This window comes from Dipodomys ordii, unplaced genomic scaffold, assembly GCF_000151885.1.
Source record: "Dipodomys ordii isolate 6190 unplaced genomic scaffold, Dord_2.0 Scaffold76, whole genome shotgun sequence".
Lineage (NCBI taxonomy): Eukaryota > Metazoa > Chordata > Mammalia > Rodentia > Heteromyidae > Dipodomys > Dipodomys ordii.
Genome location: NW_012267292.1, coordinates 2,222,058 through 2,239,698, shown reverse-complemented (window position 1 = coordinate 2,239,698; position 17,641 = coordinate 2,222,058). Strand labels below are relative to the sequence as shown.

General features: G+C 44.5%; 1 protein-coding gene across 1 annotated transcript in view; it reads right to left on the bottom strand.

Moving 5' to 3' along the window:
- Nucleotides 1-17,641, bottom strand: part of Ddc (dopa decarboxylase (aromatic L-amino acid decarboxylase)) — a 103,934-nt gene that overhangs the window by 65,753 nt on the left and 20,540 nt on the right. The window contains exons 2-4 of the mRNA XM_013024495.1: nt 14,253-14,465; nt 8,293-8,406; nt 4,174-4,293 (exon numbers count right to left, since the gene is read on the bottom strand). Coding sequence (XP_012879949.1) covers nt 4,174-4,293; nt 8,293-8,406; nt 14,253-14,453 — 435 coding nt within the window. The 5' untranslated portion in view covers nt 14,454-14,465. The remainder of the gene's footprint in view (nt 1-4,173; nt 4,294-8,292; nt 8,407-14,252; nt 14,466-17,641) is intronic.

Sequence of the window (17,641 nt, the reverse complement as noted above, 5' to 3'; positions counted from 1 at the left end):
TACTGAGCAAGGACGCAGCAATGAGCAGAAAGGTCCTTTCATCCTCTGGTTTTTCCAAGTGTCACGTCACACGGGGAGAGAAATTGGCAGCTTTTCATCCACAAGAGCTTTCAAACCCAATTAAGAGACTATTTTTTGCAGGCCACATTTGTCTAGCCGCACAATGATGATTTGCCATTTGGCTCAGACGTCATCACAGCGTGCATGCCTGCCTAGCAGCTGTGATCACAGCTCTGAGGGGATCGATAAGGCTGGCTGGCTCATGGGCTGTCACCCGGCTTGGTGCTCTTTGGGGCCTTACAAATTACAGACAATCAGCCTTGTCAGCTGGGAAGGGCAAGCTTCCCGCTGCAAGCACAACCCTAGCAGTTTGCATTCCTCCAGCAAAAGCTGAGTGTGTCTGTCTTATAGGTAGGTTGTACTAAAGCCTGGGTTGAGAGATGCCAGGACTAGTTCTATCCAAATGCGAGAATTTCTGATAATGGCAATGTCTTTGAAAAGATTCTTTGACCCATAATAGCATGTACACCTTAGATCTAGTGAGCTGCTATAACTCACAAAGTTCCAATATCTTTCACACTAGCCTTATCTTTTATAAGCTTTTTCCCCAGGCTGGCTAGATACCCTTGCTTTCTGCCTCTCAATTTCTTCACTATGAACAAAGACTCAGTAAATATTTGAGAGAAAAGAATGATGACAGAAAGCACAAGAAATAGGCTCAAACCTAGCCAAGTTCATCGATGTTCAAGGAAAGTAGCCATTACTATAATAGTGTCAATTATAAACGGTGGGTAAAACTCTTTGAGAAGTGTCAAACTAGAAGACCATCTGGAGGTGACACCAAGAACTGAATGTGAAATTGCTTTCATTGTGAGATCCAGACTCAGAAATGTTCTCTCCTGTGGTTATGGGCCTTTGGCTCGGATTTTACGGGGAGCATGATGCTAGAACACAATTAGGAACGAGAGACACCTCCAGGATAGCCCTAGAAAGAAGCTGTTTATCTTGGAAGGTAGTTGCTCTCATCCTAAAGGGTGAAATGTTATTTATAGTGTAAAATATTTAATGTAACATAGTATCTTAGGTATTGTTTTACACGGTATGATACATGATAGGAGAACATGCAAGTAATAATATTCCCAATGAATATTTCAACAATGAAAAGTACAATAAAATAAAACACTACAAAACTCTGCAAATATTGATCTTCTGAATTTGTTTAACACACTCACATAGATCTTGAAATAATACTGGCAGCACTGGGGTGGGGGGAATTATGACAAATGTTGTTCCTGTATTTTTTTTCCATCTTTACAATGACTGTTCCGTTTCCACAAATGGAAAGGGTGATACTTTCTCAAAGTGAAATACTTGAACCAAGATAAATAAATGGGCTATGCAGAAAACTGAAATGACTTCAAGGAAACCATAAGAACTTTCCCCCAGAAATACAGAAGAAAAAAATGGCAAGTAAAGGAAAATATCCCAAGAGAGAAATTCGAGAAGAGCCATCGAAATCTGTATTGAAGAATGGAAGCACCTGAAATCAGAGTAGAAGTGGCCACAAATTGTAACTAAGATGGAATGAAGGAAAAGTTCCCTCAGGTTGAAAGAAAAGCTGCGTCTCAGGCTGCCGGGTCTTACCCAAAATGAGCAGCACAAATGGAAAAGTGGATAGTGGCAGAATGTATGTGATTATAATACAAAAGTAAGTCTGTTTCCAGCATTACATATGCCCTTAAGTGCCAGATCAGTCTTTACTTGAGAACTCAGAGCCACACCCCTGCAGGCAACACTGCTGGGCCTCCCAGGCCTTGACTGGCCCCCTTCTTCCCCTCTGGGCAGTCAGGCTTATCTCTCTTGACAAGCATGATAGGAGTGTCCTCTCCAGAATCAGGCCTCTTGTACCAGAGCCTGGAAAGCCTCCTCAGCTTCACTGGGGGGGAGGAGTGAGGGGGGAGGGGAGGGAATGCAGTTGATTGCATTTTGAGGGCGTATGCAGCCCCTCTTCAAGCCAGGACACGTAGGTGTGGTGTGTTTCTTGGCCATGCTGTGTAACCTCTGACAAAAAGAAGAAAGCTATCACTTTGCTAGAACATTTTACTGTGATATTTTAATGTATGGTTCACAGCATCCCACAGATGTTTTATTTGCAATAGAACTAATATTTCATTTTCACCAGCTCTCTACTGCCAACATCTTATGATAGAGTGAGATAACCAAAGCATGTGAGAGATAAATTGAGTTCACAGAGAGAAGGATTCTGAGCCCAACCACTAGAGCCTGCTGGTCTTAGGAAAGTTGGCAACATTGCTCAGGGACGACTACATCAGCCTGACTTGGAATTCATATTCCTGGGCCTATCTAAGACCTGCTAAATTCAAATCTCTAAAGGTAGGTGTCAGGAATCGTATTATAAATAAATTCTCTAATGCCCAGTGTGTGTGTGTGTGTGTGTGTGTGTGTGTGTGTATTAGGCCAAATAATGCAATGTCTACCCACAAAGAGTCCAGGTCTCCTCAAACCTGTGATTGTTTACAAAGAAAAGTTTACTTTGCTGAAGTGATTACACTAAGAACTTTGACTTGGGGAGATTATCTTGGATTATCTGAGTGGGCCCAATGTAATCCCATGGGCCTTTAAGAGTAGAGACACATATTCTCATCTGCAATCATGGGAAAATGTGACCATGAAAGAAAAGATCAGGGAGATAGAAGATAAAAATGGAAGAGGACAGTATCTCAAGCTAAGGATTTCAGAAGCTTCTAGAAGCTGGGGAAAGTGAGGAAATAGATTCTTCATTTGGGTCGGTATCAACTTTGATTCTAGCTTTTGATCTACAGAAATGTAAGAAATAAACTTTATGAGGCTGCTCAAATGTGTACAGCAGTAGTAATTTGTTATAGCAGCCACAGGGTCAGTATTGGACATCAGAAGGCTTGTTTCCTAATTTAATTTGTCATCTCATACAAAAGCATTGTCCAGGAGGGACTCGGTGTTCTGACCCATTGAATGGGTGCAACCATAACTGCTTAATCAGAGTGTCTGAGAAGACAATCTCCAAAAAAGAATCCCTTTGCTCCAAAGTTATTAGTGCTCTGTCAGGGTCATTGTCATGACCATTAACTTGACATGAGGAAAAGGATGTGAGAGAGGAGGGTAGATTAATATAGTTCCACTTCCGTGTTACAAAACTTTAAAAAATGTATGAAGTCCAAGTCATCCCAATGACATTTGTCCTATACATTGGGTAGAATGGGGAACTTGTTATGACTGTCATTTAGAGCTGTCTTATTCCCTTAGATAAGCCTGATCACATAGATATTCTCCGCATTATATTCTAAGTAAAAGGAAGGAATGAGCCAGGCACTAGTGGCTCCTGCCTGTAATCCTAGCTTCTCAAGAAGCTGAGATCTGAGGATCATGGTTCGAAGCCAGCCAATGCAGAAAAGTATGTGAGGCTCTTACCTCCAATTAACCACTAGAAAACCAGAAATGGAGCTGTGGCTCAAAGAGGTAGAACATTAGCCTTGAGCAAAAGCACTTTGGGCTTTCAGTGCCCAGGCCTTGAGTTCAACCCTCATGACTGATCAGAAAAATAAAAAGAATAAAATGTGCACACAGAAACAGCATCTTTGGGTACACTATTGGCTCACAGACAAGTAGCACTTACAGCCATCAAAGCCTGGGCACAGCTGTCACTTGTCCTGTGGTGGTTGGCTCCCACCTGGGAGTCAAGGGGAAAATTATCTGGTAGCCTATGACCCCGTCCTCATGTATAAAATGTGCCCCTAATCCTTAATGTCGTGGTGACATTTCAATGTGCCCTGAAACTACTTAGGGATAGTTGCCCACTATGGGCAACTATGAATGTTTAATAATATCAATATTAAAGTTTCCATTCACTTGCTTTGGGACAGCCACTCTTCTCTCAGCCACAACTAGGAAACCTGAGTGCTGAATTAACTAGTGAGAGACAGCCCTAGGATCCATATCTGTGTCTTGCCAACTCTAGCACCAAGGGTTTCCCCAGAGCTCAGCTCTGTTCTCCTGAAGAAATACCAGGACACAGCAAGATGCACTATAGGCATCTGCTTTTCCACCTGCCATTGTGGTCCATTGTGGAACCTGTGCATACTAGAAAGATGCTCTCCTGAACCTGTACCACCTTACCTGGATCACTCCTCCCCCTTCTCCAGATCTTCCAGCCAAAAACGCCTCTGGCAGCTCCAGCATCTTCCCAAGCCAGTCCATCATCACTGTCTCCAGCTCTGTGCATGCTGGGCTCGAAGCCTGTGGGGAAAGAAACAGAGTTAAATTTTCTGGCTGCTTTGGATATCCTTTCATCCAATGAGAGGTCAAGTGCTGATGGCTCATGTCCCATAATCCTAGCTTCTCAGGAGGCTGAGATCTGGGGATGGAGCTTTGAAACCAGCCTAGGTAGGATCATCCATGAGGCTCTTATTTCTAATTAATCATCAAAAAGCCAACAGTGGAGCTGTGGCTCAAGTGGTAGAGCGCTAGCCTTGAGTGAAAAAGCTAAAAAGACAGCATTCGAGGCCTGAGTTCAAGTCTCAGTACTGGTACAAAAAAAGTGAGATATTTTGTTTGGATCAACTTAACACCCATGAGTAGGAATTAATTCCATGATTGCTATGGTTTGAATGAGTCTCTCAAAGTTCTTGTGCTGGAAACAGAATCTCCAATGACAATGAATTAAGAGGTGAAGCCTCGAAGGATGAGTAGGCCATGGGCCCCTCCCTCCTGAACTGATTAAGGCTGTCATCAAGGGAATGACTCAGATATAACGTGAAGGAAGTTTAGCCAATTCCTATGTCACAAGTGCTCTGCCTTCCACCACGTTTTCACACAGTGAGGGATCTTTATTGCTAGGCACAGGTGCCATCGTCTTGGACTTCCTGACCTCCAGGACCCAGAGTCAAGCACATTTCTAAGGTTAACCCAATCTGTGATCTTGTTCCAGCAGCAGAATACAGACTGAGACAATGCTGACTCCCCACGTCCCACAACTCCACAGTGGCAACAAAGACTCTGCTTTGGCTGTGAGCCTGAGTTCTTCACAGCACCAGCTCATTGCTGAGGGGCACTCCAGGCAAGCAGTACTGATAGCTTCATGGGGAGAACACATACCTGAGCACTCACTAGATCAGTGACAGGAAGCAATGCGTTACCTGCGTGCAAGACTCTGTATGTCTCTATGGGCCCCTACAGACATGGCGACCTCACCCTCCTCACCAAGCCTTCACACAAACTGGGTCACAGGAGGTGAGCTGTGACCTATCTTTGGAGATATCATTTACCCACCATGCAGAGACAGCCATGCATTCTCTAGGGGCTGGGGCTGGAGCAAGGGGCCAGGTATTGCAAAATTGTGGGGACAGCAATAGGATATAACCTTCCAGTAAATCCCAGATTAAAATCACTCAATCTAAGATGGGCCTCAAATGCCTGAAGCAAATCTCAGTGATGCACTCCTTAACCAAGACTGGCACAGGAGAATTAGCTGGAAGGCACCCACAGGCACCCCAAGAACCTTCCTTCATCTTGCCCTGTTGGGCAGGTACATGCTTGCTCACACATTCATCTGTTTGCTTATAGAAGGAGCTAGAAAATTTGGTGGACCCTCTTCCCTGCACATAAGGGAGTAGAAAGAGCCCAGGATAGAGTTGAGGAAGTAGGCATCATGTCCTTTCATGTCTCATCTTTAAAGTTTTTGGTAACCCCTGGGAGAGAGTGAGGGAAGAGAGGCCATTGTCTAAAAAGAAATGTACCTGACCTATGCCAGTCTTGGGGCTTGAACTCAAGGCCTGGGCACTGTCCCTGATCTTTTTTTTTTTTTTTTTGCTCAAGGCTAGCACTCTACCACTTAAGCCATAGTACCACTTCTGTTTTTTTTCTGTTTATGTATACTGAAGAATTGAACCCAGGACTTCATGCATACTAGACAAGCACTCTACCACTAAGCCACATTCCCAGCCCACAACAATAAATTTTTTTTAAAGGAAGTTTTCGGTGACCTTACTCTGAGGCCTCTCCCCTTCTCATTGCATGCAGAGGTCAAAGGTTGGCTTGGGGAACCTCTGTCTGCCTCTGGATCTCTCTTTAAGGAGGCCCATGGCAACCAAGGTATTCTCATATCTCTCTGGGCACATCAGCATTCTAATGTGTTGCCAGCAAAAGGAAGTGAGGACTTGACCCTTATTGCTTGGGTCAACCACTGTGGTGGGTTCTGCTCCAGCCTGGATCAACTCTAGCTCCAGCCAGAGGACCCAGCATTCACTGTGAAAAGTCACGCGTATCAAACAAGACAGGGTCTGAGACAGAGAGGCATCCCTTCAGGGAAGGGCAGACACAATGACAGATGATACTGAGTCACCCGGAAGGGATAAAATGGCTCTAAACCAGCAAAGCCCCACAAAGCCTGCTGTATTATCTAATGAAAGCTAATGTCATTTGGAAGTGGCCATACTGCCACACCCAGACCAGCGCCACCGGGCTGAAAAGGTGGCCCTGAGTGCCTGCAAAAGAGCAAGCAGCACAGACAGCCATGACAGGAGTCAGGGTAGTTGTTTTTCTCATCCTTTCCGGGGCATCTGTGAATCCTATTCACTGAGCATCTGAGGACTTTTAGCTTGAAGAACAGGTCCAGGTGGGTGAAGAACCTAGCTAAGTTCAGCTGGTGCTATGAATTCAAAAGCTGATGGTTCTTTCCTGCTCCTCAGGCCCTCGTTGAACATGAGCCAATACCCCAAAGTGCACTAGCTCCCAAGAATTCTGGACCTTTGCCTTGAAGAAGTCCCCCACAGTGTGAGCAGCACCAGGACCCTTGACAGCCAGTGGGACCTCTGCTTCTAGACACCAGTATCAGTTTCTCCTGAAGTGCTGGCCTGGACGAAGGACTACCTGAGCGGGGAACTTTCTAGGCATTTTATCCCACAGAGAGAGGAACGGGAGGCATGGAGGCAAGTGTTAGACTCTATGCACTGGGCTGGACTAGTAGGTGGATTTTCTCCCCTTTGTCTCCCTCCAGGAGGCACCATCTGATGGAAGGGTATGGGGAACTAGGTGCTCAGGCTTTGAGAGTGTCGAGAAATCCTCTGGGGGAATTTCTGGCTCTCAGCTTTGGGGCTTGAACTATGAAACTTTGTGGCCTTGTGATTTTAATCCAAACTAAGAACACACACACACACACATGCATATTCTAGCCTCTATATAACCCCTCTTTATATATATCCATATATCCTAACCTATATATAACATATATATATATATCTTAGCCTATGTATAGAGATACATAGATAAGTATATATATATATATATATATATAGGTTATATGTATATATCAAATATATAAATATAGAGGATATATAATCTATATATGATAATATATATGATAATGCACTCATACACACACACACACACACACACACACACACACACACACACACAACCTAGCTAGATGCTGGTGGCTCGCAGTTGTAATCCTGGCTATTCAGGAGGCTGAGATCTGAGGATCCAGTTCAAAGCCAGCCCTGACAGAAAAGTCCACAAAACTCTTATCTTTAATTGACCATCCAAAAGCCAGAAATAGAGATGTGAGTCAAACGGCAGAGCTCTAATCTTGACTGAAAAAAACCCAGGTGTGAGTGCAAAGCTCTGAATTCAAGCCTCAGTATTGGCACAGAACAAAACAAGACATCTGTGTAGAACTGGCATTGGGTTGTTGGGGCCATTCCAAGAAAATCTCTCTCTCTCTCCCTCTCTCTCTCTCTCTGTTTTCTTTTTTTATTTTGAAAAACTGTACAGAGGGGTTACAATTACATGAGCATGATAATGAATACATTTCTTATTTCTTATCAAGCATTGTAGCCTCCTCCTTTGTTTCCCTTTCCCATTCCATCCTTCCCCCGCCCCCACACCCAACCCTCCTCCCCACCCCTACCAAAGTTGTAAAGTTCAAAGACGTGTACGTCTCATAGTTGCAATGGGTCCACCTGTATCCCTATTTAAACGATTTGTTTATCCCTTCCCCTCCACAAATTACACCAACATCAAATACAGTGAAAGCAGGGGTTATACCGTGGGGGAAGGACATACAAAGATCTCTCTGGCTCTAGACTCTAGAGCCTAGAGGCACCCTTCCTCAGTCTGAGCCCTTCCCTTCTAAGGTGGTCCTGATGGCCACAGGCCACACAGCCCCCTCCTCTCCTCCGATGTGCACAGGGACCATCTCCCATGCAGGGTTCCCACTTAGGACCACTGGATACTCACCCAAGTGAAGCCAATGCAGCCAATAGCCCCACTCAGCATGTCTGCGAGCATAGCTGGGTATGAGCTGGCCGTAGGGAAGTAGGCGAAGAAATAGGGGCTATGCCAGTGGGTCACCTGCAGGGAAAGAAGTAATCACTCAGTGAGGGAGCCAGGTTGCACACAGTTTAGGAGGCCCCAAGTCCCTTTAGATATCTCCAGACCTTGGCTTGGATGTCGTCTCTCGAATTTTCAAGCATCTCACACCTTCCTCCCACACCTCCTGATACCATGTAGCATCCAAACTTCATTTCACTGTCACTACAGTAACTCAGTGACTCTTGGTATACTTGGTATTTGCTAGCTAAGAAGAAATGAAGTCTCCTAAAACAATGCAGTGATTTAGGATCTATCCTGGTGCTCTCATCAATGGAAGGCACTGAACCTGATTCCTTTATGTTCAGAGCTGCTCTAACAAATAGCATGTGTGTATGTGTGTGTGTGTGTGTGTGTGTGTGTGTGTGTGTGTGTGTGTGAGAGAGAGAGAGAGAGAGAGAGAGATACCTGGTACCATTTTGGGGGGTTGGTCATGGGGCTTGAACTTAGAGCCTGGGCTCTGTCCCTGAGCTTTTCTGCTCAAGGCTAGCATTCTACCACTTTGAGCCACAGCTCCATTTCTGGTTTTCGGGTGACTAATTGAAAGTAAGAGGCATATGATCTTTCCTACTTGTGCTGACTTCGAACCTTAAAGTGAATAGCTAGGATTTCAGATGTGAGCCACCAGTGCCTGGCTCCCCCACCCCCCCTTTTTTTTATTACTAGCTTCTCAATCACCATGTGTAAACATCACATTCTTGAGTGACATCAGTTTGGATAAAACACAGTCACTACTACATGTTATAAAGCAGGTACAAGGTGTTTCGCCTTTACAGAGTACTGTTTTATGTCTGTAATACTAGAGGATATAATTTTAAAGACATCCCATGAGATTTGATTGTACTTTTCTAACAGAGGGCCCAGAGGATTGGAGAGCCCAAAGCTCTGTATAGAAATGTACTTTCTTAGGAGTCTTTCTTGTTCTTATTTTTAATGCCTGAGAGTTGATATTTCTTCAGTTAGCACAACTTCTCACCACCTCCTCCACACTTTCCTGTGCTTTTCCTGCCTCTTCTAGCCTAGCATCTTTCTGTGTCCCACAGACCTCTCTCCTCCTCTGTCCCATAGATGGACCACTGCCTCCCTGCCTTGCCTCCTGCATGAACTGTGGACTTGCCCCTTCTTCAGCTCATAGGCATCTCCTTTATGCTTCACCCTGGGTCAGACACAGGGAAAGAGCTAAAGGACTAGGGAAGGGGATGAACCACTGACATTTGAGCCTGGGGGAGGGAAGTAGGGATCAGGGAAGCAGTAAGGGCATCGAGGTGGCCATTGGTTGCTATGGACTAAATATCTGTGTCCCTTCAATCCATAGGTTGAAACCTTAACCCCTCCAGAGAATCCTATGTCATAAAGTTGGACCCTTCATGATAGGACTGGGGCTCTTATGAGAAAGAGATCAGAGATTGAGTATTCTCTCTGTGTGTGAAAATACAAGAAATCTACTATCTGTAAACCAGGAAGAAGGTTCTGACCTAAATCTACCCTTCTGAATTCAGTCAATGGCCAGAACTAGAAAATAACTGTTTGTCATGTAAGCTATCCTATCTTACACCATCCTGCTTTCATTTACATCTAGAATGTCACCCAACCTCTGTTAGAGGCTTTGCTCTCCAGGATAGTGGTATCTGGGAAGTGGTGGTACCTTTAAAAGGTAGCACTTAGGCCGGTGCTAGTGTCTCACACGTATAATCCTAATTGCTCAGGAAGCTGAGATCTGAGGATGGAAGTTCAAAGCCAGCCCAGACAAGAAAGTTTATGATACTCATCCCCAATTAACTACTAAAAAAGAGGGAACTGGGGCTGTGGCTCAGTGAAAGAGTGCTTGCCTTGAGCAAAAAAGCTAAGGAAGGGACAGTGTTTAAGCCCTGAGTTCAAGACCCAGAACTTCCCCCCAACACACACACACACACACACACACACACACACACACACACACACACGCACGCACGCACGCACGCACGCAAAACCGAGGGAGGTTTTTGTGCCATTAGAGGTGGGCCTTGAGGACAATGAATAAGATCCTGTCTGCTCCCTCTTCTCACTTTGGCTTCCCTGTCATGAGGAGAGTGCGCTCTGCCACTGGCTCCCACCATGATAGTCTGTCTTCCCACAGGCCCAAAGCAAAGGGATTATGGACTGGAACCCCCTAAACTGTAAACCAAAATAAATCTCTTCTTCCTCTTTTTCTTTTTTGCCAGTCCTGGGGCTTGAACTCAGGGCCTGGGCACTGTACCTGAGCTTCTTTTGCTCAAGGATATCACTTTAGCACTTGAGCTACAGGGCCACTTCCAACTTTTTCTGTGTATGTGGTACTGAGGAACTGAAACCAAAGTTTCATGCATGCTAGGCAAGCACTCTATCACTAAGCCATATCCCCAGGCCTAAACTTCTTTTTTTAAAGCTGAGTATCTCAGGTACTTGTTATAGTTTCCAAAATATGACTAGGGCATTGTCATTTCACAGTCTGTTCAAAGATGTAAACATTTCTTTTCTCTATTAAACTGGTTAAGGATTTATTATACAAGATGTTGCATTAGCAATCAATCCATGGACTATGAAGATACCAAGTCAGGGTGGCTCATCTATGGTCTGGGGGTGTTCAGTAGGTTCTCCTACAGCCATGACCACCCTCAGGTCAGTGAGGACAAGAAGGAAGAGACAGAGAGAAACAGAGATAGAGACAGAGACAGAGGGATAGAGAGACAGAGATTGAGGTGCAAAGAGAGACAGAGACAGAGACAAAGAGAGAAAAATACAGAGAAACACAGAAAGGAATAGAGGAAAAAAGACAGTGACAGAGTGAATGAGAAAGCGAAAGATAGAGAGATCCAGACACATAGACAGAAAGCTGGAGACAGACACGAGAATGACAGAAAGAGACAAGAGAGAATAACAGAGAGAGAAACAGAAAAAAGAGGGAAGGTGACCGAATGGGAGAGAACAGAGACAAGAGGGGGCAGAGAGAGAGATGAGACACAGAGAGACAAAGACAGAGCTAGACAAGAAAGAAAAATAGAGACACAGAGATGGAGACACAGAGAAACAGAGGGAAGAAAACAGAGGTAGAGTGAATGGGAAAGACAGAGAGACCAAGAAAGAGACAGAGACAGAAAAGGAGAGACACAGAGAGGAACAGAGGGAAGAAGATAGAGATAGAACAAAATGAGAGAGAGAAGGAGACAGAAAGAGAGACAGTGAAAAGGGGAGGCAAAGAAAAGAGAGGGAGGGAGAGAGGGAGGGAAGGAAGGGAGAAGGAACGCCAAGCAGCTGGGCTTGAGGGTTGAGGTAGGGTGACTATTGGTGAATCTCAGAGGCCCTGAGGGACTACACCGACAGGATGATGTATTCAGCGCAGCTGGCCTGGACCCTACAACATTTTAGAGGCCAGGAAAAAATGCTTTATTTTTAAACCCAGAAGACATAGTGAACTTTTAGGTCAAAGGGAAAAAAAAAAGCACCTATACGATTAATGAATCCATCTATATGTCAGGGCACTTGTAAAGTGCAATTTTGCATATTTCTGTGAATAAAGGAGCCCAGGAAGACAGTGCCCAGGGCCTGCAGAGGAAGGTCGGGGCCCCAGATCTTCATCTTCTCTCAGCCGCCCGAGAGGCCCCACACTGCCTCTGGCTCTGTTTCCTCCCTCCCTGCCCCTGGAAACCTGGAGAAAGTGAGAGCAGCTGTGGACTGGGAGAGGGGGTTGGGGCTGGGCGGCCCCAGGCTTGCTCTGTCTCACTGCCATCAATCACAAGCCAGCAGCCGGCGAAGCTGGACAGCCGTGTCCAGGGACCTGGCTCTACAGCCCGTTTCCCAGCTCTGCTCTGCAGTTTGTAATCTGAGCAGGAAGTCTGCAGTTTCTAGTCTCCTATCCCCCAGACTCCTCATCTACCTGACATTTGACTTCCCCTCCTCTGCATGGAGGCTTTATGCTGAGCAGCCTGGTGTATTTGCACAGCTTTCTGGCAAGCTCAGAATCCTGTGCTTACTCAAAGCATAAATACCAATGGAAAATCTCCTGGAAAGTGAAAAATGAGAAGGCTGTGAACTCTGCAGCTCAGAGCCTGAGGCTCAGCCCCATTCGGAGGCCCCAGACCATGGGCCTTTGCATTCTGCCTGAAATCAAGAAACTAGGGTTTTTGTGTTGCTTTGTTTTAAACTCACGGCTTCTCCCTCTTGCTTGGCTTTTCCACTCAAGGCTGATGCTCTACCACTCAAGCCACATTTTCTCCACTTCTGGCATTTTTGCTGTTTAATTGGAGATAAGAGTCTCACAGGCTTTTCTGCCCTGCCTGGCTTTGAACTATGATCCTCAGATCAATTTCAGCCTCCTGGGTAGCTAGGATTACAGGCATGATCCACCAGCTCCCTGCAAGGGAGTTGTTCTTAATGATGCCAGATCCGTCCTGTACTGCATAGCACGTGCTTGTTTTTCATCAACTTTACAACCACAGAAGTGTTGTGGCAGAGGTGGGCAATCTGCCAGTTCCATCAATGCCAGGCTCGGACTTTGCACAGTATCCGTTGAGTTGAATTGGCCCCCTTGGCAGGTTTGACTACCCTGTCAATGCCCTGACTGATCAGACCAGCTTGCTCATAAAAGCAGGTTCATGGACAGGCTTTTAGATACAGAAAATTACACTGAAAAGACAGGAGGAAGTGACATTTTAGTGCCAACTCTCTCCCTCCTCTGAGGATTGGCAATAATGACTGGTTCTTTTTACTTCTGACTGGGCTGCTCTGTGTCCTTGGGGCAGAAAAAATGCCATGTTGCTCACACCAAGCAAAATAAAATGTGTTCCTCCATACCCGTGATTCATCTTTTGATAGACACACAAATGGAAAGGGAGGACTGACTTATCTGTAACCACGAGGTTCATTTCTTCTAGCCAGCATTAGATGGAACACTATAGGTAATACACTCTGTCATGGGGCAGGGCCTGAGTTTCTGAAGTCCTTGGAATAAAGCCTAGGCCCTGCCCTGGATGTTAACGTGATCTGAGTTAGAATTGTGGTTCTGTCACTTATTAGTGGATCATCTATGCCTCAGTTTCCTCCCTTGTAAAACATATATGAGAAATATTTAAAACTTCAATGCCTAGATGCCTCTAATCATAGAAAAAAAATATATTGATGGTTGGGAAGTTGGCTCAGTGGTAGAGTGCTTGCCTTGCATGCATGAGGCTCTGGGTTCGATTCCTCTGCACCCCATAAGCAGAAAAGGCCAGAAGTGGTGCTGTGGCTCAAGTGGTAGAGTGCTAGCCTTGAGCTGAAGAGCTGAGGGACAGTGCCCAGGCCTGGAGTTCAGGCTCCACAACCAACAAAAAATAAAAAAATAATATTTATCAAAATGAACTCCAGGAAATGGGAACAAGGTGTTTTTTTTTTCTTTGTTGTTGTTTCTGTTTTCTTTTCGTCTTTTCTTTTTGTCTTGCTTGTTCATTTATCTGTCTTTGGGAGGGGATGAAGGGGCACAGAAATAGTGGGATAAAGGTAAACAAATGCAGCAGTGGTACTCACTAGACACTATTTTGAAAAATAGTCTCTACAATTTGTGGGAGAGGGACAGGAAAGAAAAACTGGGAGAGGCTGAGGGAAGAGGTAACATTTTCCAAAAGAAATGTACTCTTCATCTGATTTATGTAACTGTAACCTCTCTGTACATCACCTTTATATGAACAATTTTAAAAATGTCAAAAAAATGAGAAAGATTTCTCTGCAATGCAACTGTTGTATGGATTTGGTAAAATAATGCCCATTGCATGGGACATAGTATGTGTCACATCAGCACATACCCTTCTGTTCTGTGACTGTAAGCACACACCTACCCCTGGCATAATTATCTTCTCAACATCCCGGATGATGTCCTCAAATGTCTCTGGTTCCTGGGGAGCAGTGTCAGGGATCAGGGGCCGCAGGTAGCCAGGTTCCACATCTGGATAGACCTGGCGTCTCTCAATGCCTTCCAGGTAGTCAGCTATATAATCTACCATCTCTTTCCCTCTCCTCCGAAATTCACTTGCATTCATGATGACTGAGATCTGCCAGAGATAAAAAGCGGAAAAATGAAATCTGCAAAACAGCCTCAGAACTAGAGAGAACACAATTCCAAGCAAAGAGACAGGTTAGGGTCACCTGGGCAGGAATCTCTGCACTCTGGAGGGCCATCCAACCCTCAACCAGGGGGCTTCCATGTCTGAATAACGTGGACATAATACTAGATTAGCATGTTGTAGCAAAATAATCCTTCTTTTCTTAATCAGTTACACAATAGATGACAGCATAGCTCCTCCTAATTTCATTTGTCACATTGATAAAAGACACAGAACCTCCCAGTGTTGGTGGCTCATGCCAGTCATCCTAGCTATTCAGGAAGCTGAGATTTAAGGACCATAATTTGAAGCCAGCCTCAGTAGGAGTTCATGAGACTTTTATCTCCAATAAAATACTAAAAAGCCAGAGGTGGTGCTGTGGCTTAAAGTGGTAGAGCACTAGCTTTGAGCAAAAGAAGCTCAGGGACAGTGCCCACATGCTGAGTTCAAGCCCCAGGACTGGCATTAAAAAACAAAAAAAGACACAGAAACTCTACACATTGTTATCCATGATCTATTCTAATGTTGTTGACAAATACTGGCCCAAGTTCAGCCTCTGCCCTTACCTAACCATTTGACAGAGACAAGCCTTTGAAAGGAAGGCAATCAATTGAGAGAAGGCAACTGGACTTGTTTCCTTTGAGCTAGGTTGTTGTTCTGTGCCCTCCAGGAGAAGAGGCACTATGCTGCCTATTCCAAACAAAATAAAGGTTTGTTTTTTTCCATACATAAAATTTACCCTTTGATAGATACACAGGATGAATGTTTTATTTGCTGGGGGCTAACTTACCTGCAATCAGCCCACCAGGCTTGTCCCTCAGTGCAGCATCCCCACAGTACACTGTAGGTACCATGTACCTTGCGGATAGTACCTGCCCTAGGAGCTGTGATCTGAAGTGGAATCCGGCTCCCTTATTTACTAGAGGATCGTCTAACTATATGGAAATAACAAAATAGAAATAATCAGCTGTAGACTGTGGCTCTGCTTCTAGGTTTTGGGGAGTTAATTGGAAATAACAGTCTCATGGACTTTCCTGTCTGGGCTAATTTCAAATCTTGACCCTCAGATCTCAGCCCTCCTAAATAGTTAGGATTACAGAATAGAAATGCTTTTTTAAGTAAATATGCTAACAAGGTGTACTTGTCCTCTGAAACACACTAAGAACTAGGAGCTGGACAAAATTAAGAAAGATACGTTTGCTTCTCAGAGCCTCAGGAGCAATTTCTTGTGTGAACAAGATAGTTATATGGCCAAAACATGACAAAGGAAACAAATACATACCGAATGGCCATCAAAAGAAGCATTCCCAGACAAATTCTAAGATGATACCTGGTTGATATTTTATAATTTGTTCTCTGTCTTTTCTTTGCAGATTCTTATCTACCATGACCTTTACAGAATGTGCCTGATGCAAGCCCACAGAGAGTTTGGTGCTCATTTTGGAGCTGTTTGATCATTTGTACCTTCAAGCTGGGCAAATATTAGCTGAGAGTTGTATGATGGTGGTGATGGTTTATGCCTTCTCAGGTCTATGAAAGAGTTTCTGCTGATTTAATCTGATATGTGTAGTAGCAGCTGCCTGCCACAGGTTTACATGCAGCCTTTATCATGTGTAGTGAGTCAGTCACCACCCAGGATTTCTGGCTCCATGTCTTCTTACACTAATGGCAGTCAGAGCACACCTCTAAAGTCACATGCTTCAGGAAAATAGCAACAACCTTTAACTCTCTTCAAATGACCCCTCACTCATTACATTACTTTATTTTCTATTGTAATTTATTCCACTGAGGGTCTTTACTAACTGAGGATGTCCTGGAGGGTCTTCAACAAAAATCCGAGGAACTAGATCACAAGAGGTGCTGCTAAGATTTGCTGAATAAGAATGAATGAGTGAATAAATAAATAAATAGATAAACAAATGGTTTTCATTCTCAAACTTTTCTTTGGTACCAGAACTACGGCTTGAACTCAGGGCCATGTGCTTTCACGTGGCTATTTTTGCTCAAGGTTGTGCTCTACAGCTTGAGCCACTCACTCCTCTATTTCTATCTTTTTACTGGTTAATTGGAGATAAATGTCTCCCAGATTTGTCTTCTTGGCCTGGTTTTGAACTGGGATCCTCAAATTTCAACCTCCTAAGTAGCTAGGTTTATAGGTGTGAGCCACCAGCATACTGCTATATGGTATATTGGGCTCTAGTCTGTATGTTTCAGAGCCCAAACCACCAACTGGTCATATCTTTGCCCCCAAAAGAATCTCAGAGTCAATCACAACTCAACTATGACAGATTCCTGCAATTCTGGGACCCTGATCATTTCCAACACCCTGAGCCTCAGTGTTTACTCTCTGTAGCATGAAGGTGTCCACAGACATAGCCATTTGCCCAAAGACTCATAGAAGGTGTGACTTGTTTTTGTTTTTATTGGTTGGTCATGGGGCTTGAACTCCAGGCCTGGGTGCTTGTCCCTGAGCATTTCAGCTCAAGGAGAGTGCTCTACCACTTGAGCCACAGTACCACTTCTGATTTTCTGATGGTTAAATGGAGATAAGAATCTCATGGACTTTGCTGCTCAGGCTGGCTTTGAACTGTGATCCTCAGATATCAGCCTCTCGAGTATCTAAGATTACAGGCGTGAGCCACCAGCGTCTAGTGAGGGTGTGCTCTGGGGGTGGAGTGGGAAATCTGCTTCCATGAGAGCCAGGTAAAGAACTTTGGCTGGTGATTGGAAATCTGAAAGTTCTAGAACCATCTAGGCCCCATGTGAGAAAGGTCCTGGCAAGCATAAGAGGAGACCATCCCAGGTGCCCAGTATCTGTATCTGTCCATGGTACTTACTGCCCTCTGTCTCACACAGGGCCTGGTTTACTTCAAACCTTGGGACCCTGGAGATTTTGTGCCTCTGGAGACTTTCCTATCTTGATGAAAACAATTGCATTGACTCTCTTTCTTTCTTTCTTTCTTTCTTTCTTTCTTTCTTTCTTTCTTTCTTTCTTTCTTTCTTTCTTTCTTTCTTTCTTTCTTTCTTTCTTTCCTTCTTTCTTCCTTCCTTTCTTCCTTTCTTTCTTTCTTTCTTTCTTTCTTTCTTTCTTTCTTTCTTTCTTTCTTTCTTTCTTTCTTTCTTTC